Raw genomic sequence first — 12,500 nt, 5'->3', positions numbered from 1 at the left:
CTGCAGTGTGTGTGTGTGTGTGTGTGTGTGTGTGTGTTCCAGGGGTACACCGAGCGTGTCCAGCTGCAAAGCTGCCTTGTCTTCGGGCGTTTCCCCCGTCTCTGTGTGCGTAAAGGAAGTGTGTGTTTGGCAAGTCGCTGAGCTCACTCAGCTCTTTCCTCTCTTTCTCCAATCCTTTCCTGAGGGTGAGGTCAGAGGGGCTCCCCTGAGAGCTGACGTTCGCAGTGTGTGTGTGTGTGTTTGGGGGTGTGTATGCATGTGTGTTTGTGTTTGCCTGTCTGGTTGTGTGTTTGTGTGAGTGGTGTGTATGCATGTCTGTTTGTGTTTGCCTGTCTGTTTGTGTGTGTTTGTGTGTGTGTGTGTGTGTGTGTGTGTGTGTGTGTGTGTGTGTGTGTGTGTGTGGTGTGTATAGATGTGTGTTTGTGTTTGCCTGTCTATTTGTGTGTGTGTGTGTGTGTGTGTGTGTGTGTGTGTGTGTGTGTGTGTGTGTGTGTGTGTGTGTGTGTCTGTGTCTGTATCTGTATCTGTGTCTGTGTTTGTGTGTGTGTGTGTGTGTGTGTGTGTGTGTGTGTGTGTGTGTGTGTGTGTGTGTGTATGTGTGTGTCTGGTGAACATGTACGTAAGTCAGAGCGTGCCTGTTTATGTGGGTGTGTGTTTACATGTGTGTGTATAGAACGATAGGGTTACTCACACAGAGAAAGAGCTTTTCTCTGCTAACTCTGTCGTCTAAAAGGAAAAGCAAGCTCGAGTATACATCCCACCACTCCGGAATAAAACAGGCCTCAGGACCACAAAAGGTTCTCCACTGGGGACAGAACAACAGCCGTTCACTTTAAAGTCAGCACAGCCAAAGGGAGCCAAAGGGAATGCATCTACAAAACTGGCCCCTCGTATGGTCCTGATTCTCCTGGGGGGAAAACCGCTGTGGAGATACTTCCAGATGTGGTCCGCCAAAACACAATGCGCAGGTTTCTACACTAATCTCAACTTCCTGGCAAACAGTAAGATACCAAAAGAGAATAAAGAGAACCATAAGAGAAAATAATTAAATACAGAGAACCATACGAGAGTAGAATTAAATACAGAACCCATACAAGAACAGAGTGGAATAGAGAGAATCATTGGAGAGCAGAATGGAGTAAAATAAAATAGAGTATAAGAGAGTAGAGCTGGGAACTCTAAGAGAGTAGACTGGTGAAAACAGAATGCAATAAAGAGAATACAACAGAGCGAGTCGAGCGAAGGAATGTTCTCTGAAGAGATCACACCCTTCCAGAGGTTCTGCAGTGATGGTCAGAGAGTATTTTTTGGTTTCTCCTCCTTGAAGAGAAAGAGACAGTTGATGCTATCTAGAGCTGTGAAGAACAAACACACACACACGTAGAAAACACATACACTTTCTCTGTCACTCGTTCACATAAACATTCACACACGGGGCACACACGCTGAAACAAGTTCACATGCATTAACATAACCCAACACACATGCACACACACATACACACACACACATCAGAGGAAGAAAGAGACATTCCAGGTTCACTCCTGTTGTGAGTCCGGCCAAAGGGCCCTAAATCTGTGGGATGCATCGCCCCCCACAACCGTAAGCTAAAGCAGACGGAGCTCCAGTTTAACCGTGTCATCACAGGTCATGTCATACAAGCAAGGTTCTGGTGCACAGCGCCAGAGTTATGGGCACAGATGTCAGGTTATGGGCCAGCCGAGGCAAAGATCCCTGCCCCGGGTATACACGTGCTAACCCCTACACTGACAACTTTATGGGGTCATACGGGCGAAGACAAGAAAGCAACAGGCAAATAAACCTTACACTTACTTCTTCAAAGCTAGTACAGAGAGCATGCTAGAATCTCCACTGGATTAAAAATAATGCCCTGTTGACAGTACTAAAATCACAGCCGGGGATATAACAGAGGTCAGTTTGAAAACAAAAGCTTAAGACAGCGGTTATGTTACATACTGTATGATCTGCATGAATAACTCTACTCACCCTCCCAAACCATCCCTAATGAGAGAGGTCTGACTTTTAAGTCCCACTGTATGTTTGTTCCAAGCTCGAGCCTGAGATCCTGCGTTACCTCAGCTGACAATGGCTTTAAATATCCCCCCTCGGAGCGCGTGACTGTCGCTCGGACACAAGCGCGGCTTTCATTGCGCGCGCCGCCCCTCGTTTCCAGTTCATTAATATATGAATGTGAATCAGACCAAAATAAAAAGGCGCCCTTGTTTTGTCGTTGCAGAAAACTAATTATGCAATGTGACGTGGATTTTAAACATTCATCCAGCAATGTATTCAAAATGCTCAGTTTGAATCACAGGTATTAAATAACAGTACATTTAGCCATTGTCTTGCTTGGTTTATGAACTTGTGCTGTAGGTCAAACCTAGGGTCAGCTGGTGCAGTTAGCTACGTATATGCCCATTGTATTGCTGTGTACTAGAGACTTACCATAGTGATAGAAGGTCGGCCGTCCTCTGCCATAACGGTCCAAACAAAAAGTTACTCCACACGGACAGGTGAGAGTCGGCTGTAAATTAACGGTAGACCACGGGGTCGCTTAGGTGCCGGTTCCAGATAATCATTCCGGAGACAGCGAAGCTGGTAAGTAACAACTACAAACCTGTTATAATAGGCTGGCCGACCATAATCGCTTTAATAATCCAAGAATTGGTCCACATTTAATGTTCACAAAGTTAGGATGTGTTCTGCAGTTCACGCCCTTCATTCATAATGAAATAAATAGGTGTGTACCTGAGAGAGCGGCGCGTGGGAGAATTCCCACAGGTCGTTACCAGAAGTGGAGCGTGCTCTCAGATTGAGCCGTTCAAAAGTAGTTTTTTCTTCGCCTGACATCAGCCACAGAATGGGGCAAGCTTGATTTTTTAATTTCTGGCTTCGGAAGGAAACTTCTGTCAGTAAACAGGAAACCGGGCCCCGGCGCTGGGCGCTCGAGCGCTGACCTATAAATCTGCAGTCTGAGGGGAGGAGAACGTGACAAACAGTCTTGTCTGAGCGTAGTGACCCCAAACCAGCGGTTCACGCGGTCAACGCGAACTGTGTAATTGACCCCAGTTTACAGATTATGGTGTGAAAGGCAACATAATGGTTTGCTTTGGCAGATTATGGTTTGGTTAAGTGGATTTTAGTCTGGTGTGTCAGTCTGGGGGAAGTGTATGTATAACTCATTTAATCCAGTGAAATTATTGTGGAAGGAGTGCGTGTGTGTTCTGATGTTCAGTAGCAAAAACCGATAACATTGATAAATAATCCAGAAATGATCACAATGATGAATCTACAAAGTACAATGACCAGATGTGCTATAGGTTTAGTAATATAAAGGCCTATGTTGGCAAAGTCAGATGGGCTCTGCAGATGAGAGAGCAGGTTCTGCAGAGCTGGGGGTGGGTTATGGTGGGGCTGGGGGTGGCATTAGTGCTGCTGTCTCTGAGGGTCCCAGGACAGAAAAAGGGGGAATGGTGTGTTTACAGATTCCTAACAAACACGGCTGTTCCTGTCGGCCCTTGGGGGCCAGGCTGAGCCGCTCAACCAAAGCACTTCCTGTCCTCAGGCTAACTTCACTCTGCCCCTCTCCGCCAGAGGGCATTTCTTCCAGTCAGTTTTCTATCATTTCTGTTAGTTCATTTTAATTTGTGGTTTTGTATTACATATGTGGATTTGTGTTACAGATGTGCGTCTGTGTTAGAGATGTAAGTTGTTTTGATTTAAAGATGTGATTTTGTGTGTGAAGATAATGTGCCAACGGAAGATTTGAAAACTGCTTCACCGCTCCTTGTTAGTTTTACAGATGATGCAATATTGGAGCAATGTGAAGATGTGTATGATTCTTCTCCTGATTTATTTATGATAGTTCTTGGTAGGGGTTGGCAGGGATGGTGGTCCTGGGGAAGTTCTATTGTTAAGTATTTTTGTCTCCTAGGACACAGGATATTAATCATGGTGAATTTTTGGATTCAGCTGAGCTCAACAAAGAGAGTCAGCGGGAGGAAAGTGTAGAAGATGAGGGGGAGAGGAACCAAGATGGCGCTCAGTTCTGCTTGCCAACCAAAACGTTTACACTTATTGCAGAAACAAAGCAGTTTGAAAATGTGTTTGTATTTCTTGAACCAATTTTTTTTTTCACAAACTCTGCTTTGTTGAAGGGCTGAAAACAAATATATTTTTTACACCTTTTGTTGCTTTGTTTCCTGGTGACACAAATCTGATCAGTTTGTATGTCTGGACCGCCTGAACGTTCAGTAAAAGCATAGTTCAGTTGACACAGGAATAACATAATATACTGATAAGATTTACAAATGAACCCTTTTTGAATGTTGCTGATTATGAATGATGTTGTTTGTGATAATGAATGATTATTGTTTGTGTTTATGAATGATAGTTGTTTGTGATTATGAAAGATAATTGTCTGTGATTATGAAAGATAATTGTTGTGAATGTGAATGATAATTGTTTATGATTATGAAAGATAATTGTTTGTGATTATGAATGATAGTTGTGTAGACACAGGAACAGATGAGGTAGAGAAGCACAGCCAGAGGAGGAGGAAATAAGGAATGTTACAGCAGATGTTCTGGCACACTGTCAGTGATGAGAGCCAAATATGGTTTATTTTTAAAGAGGGGTTGTCTCCCTCTTTTGGTCATTGATAAGATTGCAGAGTGTCTCTGCTGGGACAGGCAAAATGGAGAGAGCCATACTGTTTGTGTTTGTGTGTGTGTGTTTGTGCGATTGCTCACGTGTGTATGTGTGCATGTGTTTATGTGTAAATGTGTTTGTGTGTGTGTGGTTGTGTGTCAGTGTAGATAGGTTTAAATTTAAAGAAGATAATTTCAGGCAGCTGCATCATGTCTGACTGGCAACTGACTTGTCCATCCAATAACCCCCTCATCAAATACCTTCAGTCTTTATGCACTCAGTACCCCCCTCACACAAACAAACACAAGTGCATGGTCCTTTCTATGTTATTGATTCTATGTCTGTCAGGGCCGCTGAGGTTATGGTTTTACCATGACCAGACTCGGTACAGCAGTCAGATGTGTGTTTACTCTGTGGACAGACCTGCCAACAGGACCAGCTGGAAAAGACCTCGACCTTGATAGATCAAAGAGAGTGTCTAGATTTACTAATGAACTGCTATGTTGTCTTTTTCTCTCTTGCTCTCTCTCTCTCTCTCTTGCTCTCTCTCTCTCTCTCTCTCTCTCTCTCTCTCTCTCTCCCTCTCTCTCTCTCTCTCACCATCCAAAAAGATTTTTATAGGAAAGTAATATTCTGTATTCTGGCTGGATGTTTGAGTGAAATGATGTGTGATATATTGGTGCAATATTTATCACATGATTATCTGATGACTTTAAGGGACTTTTATTTGTCATGTTACAAACTACAGCTGTGTGGCATATGCACTATGAATGTTTCTGATTATGAATGACAGATTTTAAGTGTAGTTTGAATACTTGCTTACAGTAATACCATAAGAAATGACAGAGTGCTACAATGTGAATATGAGTAAAACACATATCGGTCAATCTCTGGTATTCGTAAAACATGAAAACACATGCAATCAGATGATCAGATGAACTGGCAAGAATCCAAGGCACTGCTACTGATTTGAAGAGGATTTTTCGTTTAAATTTGTGCCAATCCTTTGTGCTAAACTACTGAAACATCGTATGGACCGGCATACCTATATTTGGCTGCATATCTCAAGGGGTTCTACTATAGAAGAAATAATGCTTACTGTATCTGTAGAAGAATCTATATGCTATGCAATGCATACAATCTGGTACATCATCAATTCACTTCCTTACCCTCAGAATAGAGATAGAGCAGCAACATATTGTCAGAAATAAAAATGTCTGTAAAAATGACCTGTAGGAGTGACCAGTCTCTTTCGCTGAATCAAAAAAGAGCTTCACTTGAGCAGAGAAGACAATCTGCTATCGAACTCATTCTGCAATCCTATTTGGGATCAGTTTTGGGGCCGTAGTAATGGGGTTGAATGTAAAGAAGATCACAGACTGAGATAATAGATGATAAGATAGGCAGTGATATGTTATTAGGGGTTGTACATGTTAGTGCTTGAATGTCCTTAATGTTAACTGAGAAATACTACTGAGTTATGAATTATTTTCAATTCAGATACAACTTCAAATGATATCTGGTTATTTTGAGGTACTCTGTGGGAAATGTGTTCAGGTGTCTTTCAAAGGTCCTAACTTTTTAACAAACGGACAGTAAATGGAGGAAGTGGACTCTATGGCAGGTGACACAGTCTTGACATAACAGCAGGTTTTTCATTTTTAGTTTTCTATTTCTAGTTGTCCATGACTTGTTGTATTGGTGTTCTTATTGTTGAATAAAAAGAAAATGTTAAAAAAAGGTCCTAACTTCTTTATATCATTTCAGCGCTTCATCTATCACCTGATAGCCTGGTGACACCAGCCTACGTATTTCCGCCTGAATTGATTTCAAGCTCATACTCAGTCTGGCACAACCCCATTGACAATCGTCTCCAGAACTCAAAATTTTGCAGGACCAATCAGCGAACAGTTCAGAGCTGTGGCGCAAAACTCGCCTTGGAGGAAAAGACACGAAAAGCTATCGGAAAAGTTGTCTCAACTCTCGAGAACATCAGAAAATTAAAAGGAGAACAAGAGTATTTTCTTGTAAGTTTTATGATTGGAAAGGACGTCGTAGCTCTTCTCCCAACTGGCTTTGGGAAGAGTTTAATCTACCGAATGCTTACTAAACGTTGCTGATTGGTTAAAGGAACTCCCATGACTTTAAACCTCAAGATAAGCACCCGCCCATCTCGGAAACCAAAATGCATTGGGTTGGCCCAGACTGAAAGACGGAATGAAATGGAGTCACAGGCTGGTAATGGCCAGGCTAATCACCTGAAGCCATTGATTTGAAATGGCTCTGGGACCATGAAGACACTCTCCTCACTCTCTAGTATGTTGGGAATGGTGCTGGAGTTTAAGTCTTTATGAGAGGGAAAGAGAGCCAGCCTCAGGAAGTATGAGTCAGAGTCTGATGACCATTTTACCATAACATGCCCTGGCATGCCTGGATCTGGTACATCACTTCCTGTTGTTTGAGGTGTCATAGCATCATTTTCTGTAACCTGTGGTGTTGACCCACCCCCTCCAGCTTCCTGGGGGATTGTTGAATCACTTTCCACTGGACCTGGCAGGATTGCTTCATTTCCTGGTGGATATGGTGTTCCTGTATCACATTTGGGTGCTGGCGAATCAGTTACAAGTGGCTGGGGGATTGTTACATCACTTCCTTTTGAAGATTCTTCTGCCTCATCACTTCCTAATGCTTCCATTTCTGCTGTGCCACACTCAGGGATAGGATGTCTCTGGAAGTCATCGCCGTCGGGGTCGGTGTGTCCTTGGATCACGTGTGGGTCGGCTCTGGCTGTATGGAGACTGGCACCACTTCCATCATTCGGACCAGAACCCTCTAACCTGGGAGAACCTGGGATGGCAGAACCATGGGCTCCAGGGAGATCCAGTGTAGGTATGTCTGCAAAACAGGAACTGTGGAGGTTAGAGGAATTCAGGCCACCCCTTAGACTTCAGGTGAGACACTGTCACAGTGATTCAATGGCAATGCAAGGCCTTGAATGATGACATTACCTATTTGAGACATGCTGATCTTCACCAGTTTGCCTCCGTTCACCTGTCCCAATGACCCACCTGTAGAGGCCATGAAACAGTGAATCATGATGATTAAACATTGATAGTTTTGCACACTTAGATTTCGGTTATGCACTTTTCGATATTGTGTACTTCTATACCTAACAATTACCATTAAGTGGAATCCGGTGGTTATAATAAACTAATAGTGTGTTAGTGATAAACCATAGCTATTGTGATAATTATTTGTATTGTTATATCATGACGGGATGGCATGATAATGACAGTGTGATATACTAATGAGTTAAAAATGTTTAATGTGAGAATGTGATCAAACGAGGTAGAAATGTGAGGATGTTTGCCTCTCCTCTACCTCCCATCCTGAAGCAGCGCAGGACTCCCACTGCCATGGTGAGGACAAACACACAGATAGATGCAGCTGTCCCCCACCGGGACCTCTTACACACTCGCTGGTCCTCGTCTGTCAACAACACACACACACACTTCGTGCCTTACCAAACAGGTGAAACAGGATGATGGCCATGTTTACTGAGCCCCTTTGAAGCAGCAGTAAGGAGTTTTTTTACGAAAACCGGCAATCTTATGACCTCGGCATGGCAAAGGCATGCCAAAACCTCCCAAACACAGACAACAGCACAGTTGGCACTGAAAAAGTGTTTGCTAGCACGCTAACAAATAGTCGGTGATGTCGTGCTGTGAAAGTTTTTCTCACAATTTTTCACAATTTTTCAGGGTCTAGAAATAGATTTAACCCAGAACGCTGTCTCTGAATTGGAAATCCGTCTAGTATCTGTTTCGATCACTAAGGATTGTTTTTTGTAAAGTAAAAGACATGGTGCCCTGCTTGTCCTTTCTGTTCTGTTGTCTGTGTGAGGAAAGTGAGGCCTATGTTGAGCTCTCCGCTGTACCTGCACTTCTGTCAGTGACGTTAACCCATGTTTGGACCACATGTCTGGTCTGGAGGGCAGAGAAGGTGCAGGTGTAGCTGCCCGTGTTCTCCCCACTCTGTGGACTCAGCAGGTGGAGAGATCCGTTTCCCAGCAGCACCTGCTCCTGGTCCAGCTCCACTCTGCCCTCCCAGGGGCCGTTGGTCCGGCGCGTGCGGCTGTCATACGTGAGGAGGACGCTGGTGTCGTGGCCTCGGCTGAAGCTCCAGGAGAGCGTGAAGTTCTGGAGCGGCTTTGGAGTAGCACAAGGAACCAACAGACTTCTGCCAGACTCACCAAACAGGTCATCTGAGAGAAGAGGAGAGGTTGAGTTACGACTGGGTTACAATTACCTGCCATTAAAAATTACCTCTCATTAAAAATTGTACTTGATTTCAAAACCCCTTCATCAAATCAGTATGACAAATATAGTTTATTGAGTTCATACAAAAGAAAACACTGAGATCATTAATCTACTCTTCTACTCCTGAAACCTCTGTTTTTCTGTGAAGACGTCAGGACAGTCCCATCGTACCTTGCTGTCTGCGTGAGGCCCTCCACACCTGGGACCCGTCCGCCGAGGCTAAAGAGCAGAGGTAGGTGTAGTCCGAAAAGTTACCCACAATACCCACTCTGCTCTCCACGGTGAACAGGCCTCGGGAGTCAGGTGTCTTACGGGTGGAGTTCACCAGGGCGTCCGGAGCGACAGGTGGGTCTGTTGACCATGACACCTCAGGGGCGGGGTAGATGTTCTGAGACAGACAGGTGACCGAGTCATTGGTCATCTCTATCCTCACCAATGGGATCAGAGCTGTGGAAGATTGACAGGATTAATGACCAATGGGATCAGTCCTGTGAAAGATTGACAGGGCTGATGACCAATTGGAGGCTCTCTGTGGATTTCTTTTTTTAATTTTAGAACAAAGTTCTACCTTGTGGTATAGACTGCAATGCATTGCAAATCCATCTTATAATTTGAAAACACCCATATAGTCTTTGCTTATTTCGAGGAAGGATAAAGGATTCATCAGGCGCATAAAAGACTTTTTGCAGTAATTTCCCAACTGAAAGACAGGCACGGCAGGCAAGACAGGCAAGTTTGTTATAATAATGAAACAATTACATTTTCCATTTGGCTGTTGTTCTAAAAAGCTACCTGATCGACCATCCTATCTCTGAGCTTATATCAATCATTTCTGTAAAGCAATCATGATTGCTGTATTTCCATACAGCAACATAACACAGCCTTACAGTCCTAAAATATCAAACCTATCAGGATACAATCCCACAAATTCAACAAATAGTTTGTTTACCTGTGTGTGGGAAGCCTTCTGTTGGTGTAAATGTGTGTGTGAATGCTAATGTGTGTGTTACATAAGCCCAAACTTAAAGTAGGTTTCCGCTGGAAACATGGGAAAGCAACTGAAACCCCCTGGGCATGGAGCCAGTCAGTGGAAAACTACCCAGACTGCAGCTGATGTGGGAACAGATCTGAGTGGAAAAGCATGTGGATCTCTGGTGGAGCCCCGCCACATCAGGGCAGCATCAGGGCCACATCAGGGCCACATCAGGCCCCACATCAGGGCCGCATCAGGGCCACATCAGGGCCAAATCAGGGCCACGTCAGGGCCCTATCAGGGCAGCATCAGGGCCACATCAGGGCCACATCAGGGCTGCATCAGGACCATATCAGAGCCAGATCCGATCTCGACGTAGCTTCAAAACTAGACATTTACCTGTTCTGCTCACCATCCCATAGAGCCATCTGTAACACTTTACTTAAACCCATCATAAACTAAGCATTATAAACAAGATGGTGTCCCCTTATACAAGAATACTGGACTGGATGGAGGAAAGTTCTTTACTTTGTGAATAATGGCTTTAAGTAAAGTGTTACTGCTCCATCTTACATCCACAAGGCTCTAATTCCAATTCTCCGCCGTGTATACATTTATGTGGTTTTGTTAGATGGTACAGTATGTGTGTATCTACACGTCCACTGATTATATAAGCTCTTCAAGTTTAACACACAGACACACACACACACACACACACACACACGCACACACACACACACACACACACACACACACACACACATCCACACACACACACACACACACACACACAGGAACACACACACACACACACACACACACACACACACACACACACTAATGTTAACATGTAGACTGCCGGATGGCTACAGGTGTCAAAGCAGAGCTGAGCGAATGACTGCGGTTTTCACTGACCTTTGACCCTCAGGTTAATGAAGGCCTCCTGGCTGTCCTTACGGGTGCTGGTGTAGCACTTGTAACGCCCCTGGTCCTGCACCTGTGGTGTGCAGAAACACACAGTTAACATGAGCTGCTAGTGAAGTACATTCATTATTTGGCCTTTAAGCATACCTGATTCATGCTGATTATGGACAGAGCCTTTAAGCATGCCTGATTCAGACTGATAATGGACAGAGCCTTTAAGCATACCTGATTCATGCTGAATATGGAAGAGATCCTTTAAGCATACCTGATTCATGCTGATTATGGAACAGAGCCTTTAAGCATGCCTGATCCATGCTGATTATGGAACAGAGCCTTTAAGCATGCCTGATTCAGACTGATTATGGCACAGAGCTGGCCCAGACCTTAGTCTGGATTCAGTCATATCTCAAAATTGTCAGTCTAGAGATATGACAGACAAAGAAAGTTCTGACGGTCCCTAGTTATGACCATCTTTAAGTGCTCCATGGATTTTTTAGAATCTAGGCTAGGTCAGGTCAGGATTGGTGCAGTCTTAAAATGTTAAAATGTTCTTGAGTGAGTCTCTAATTAGTATTCCCATGACTCATTCTCTGTGCTCTGGAAACTAAAACCAAGAGGTCGTAAATAACGACAGAGCCTTAAGGGTTGACATAACCAGATATTCTACTGTTACACTTCATAATCAAATCTCTCTATATACCCTTAAGAGATGCTTCGAGCCTGGAGGCAAACTATGCAAGAAAAGATGTCATTAGATCTTCATGTGTTTCTCAGTGAAACTAATCAACAAGATGAAACATGCTCCACATTGAATCTAACACATTGAAGAACAAATAAGCAATGAAATGGCTTTGGGCTGGATTGCCACATATGTGTGTGTGTCTTCATGAGGGTGGTAATTGTGTGTGTGTGTATTGGTGTGAGTGTGTGAGAGAGGGAGAGATGTGTGTGTGTATGTGAATGTTTATATATGTGTGTGTGTGTGTGCGTATGCCTGGGCGTGAGAGTTTATATGTGTGTTTGTGTGTGTGTGTGTGTGCCCGTCTATGAGTGTGTATGTGTGTGTGTGTGTGTGTTCCCGTGTGTGTGTGTGTTTAGTTTAGTTTAGTTTAGTTTGTGGATGTGTGTGTGTGTGCCCAGATGTGTGTGTGTGTGTGTGTGTGTGCACATATGTGTGTGTGTGTGTGCCCATGTATGTCTTTGTGCCCGTGTGTGGATGTGTATGTGTGTGTGGCCATATGTAAGTGTGTGTGTGCACATATGTGTGTGTGTGTGTGTGTGTTCCTGTGTGTGTGTGTGTGTGTGTGTGTGGATGTGTGTGTGTGTGTGTGTTTGTGTCTGTATGTGTGTGTGTGGATGTGAGTGTGTGTGTGTGTGTGTATGTGTGTGTGTGCACATACAGTATGTGTGTGTGTATGTGTGTGTGTGTGTGTGTGGATGTGTGTGTTGCCGTATGTGTGTGTGTGCAAATATTTGTGTGTGTGGATGTGTGTGTGTGGATGTGTATGTGTGTGTGTGGGTGTGTTGTGTTTGTTTGTGTGTGTAAGTGTCTGGGCGCCCCATGCCCATGTGTGTATGTCTCCCCCTCACCTTCACCCTCCTGAGCATGAGCG

The 12,500-nt window shown here is 44.1% G+C and overlaps 1 protein-coding gene across 1 annotated transcript in view; it reads right to left on the bottom strand.

The window, feature by feature from the left end:
* Positions 1-2,562, bottom strand: part of phldb2a (pleckstrin homology-like domain, family B, member 2a) — a 43,693-nt gene extending 41,131 nt beyond the window's left edge. The window contains exon 1 of the mRNA XM_080845130.1: positions 2,467-2,562. Within this exon, the coding sequence (XP_080701256.1) occupies positions 2,467-2,499 (33 nt within the window). The 5' untranslated portion in view covers positions 2,500-2,562. The remainder of the gene's footprint in view (positions 1-2,466) is intronic.
* Positions 2,563-12,500: the final 9,938 nt, after the last annotated feature.

Source organism: Sprattus sprattus (genome assembly GCF_963457725.1).
Source record: "Sprattus sprattus genome assembly, chromosome: 1".
In the NCBI taxonomy this organism is placed as follows: domain Eukaryota; kingdom Metazoa; phylum Chordata; class Actinopteri; order Clupeiformes; family Clupeidae; genus Sprattus; species Sprattus sprattus.
This window is presented reverse-complemented; position numbering and strand designations above follow the sequence as displayed.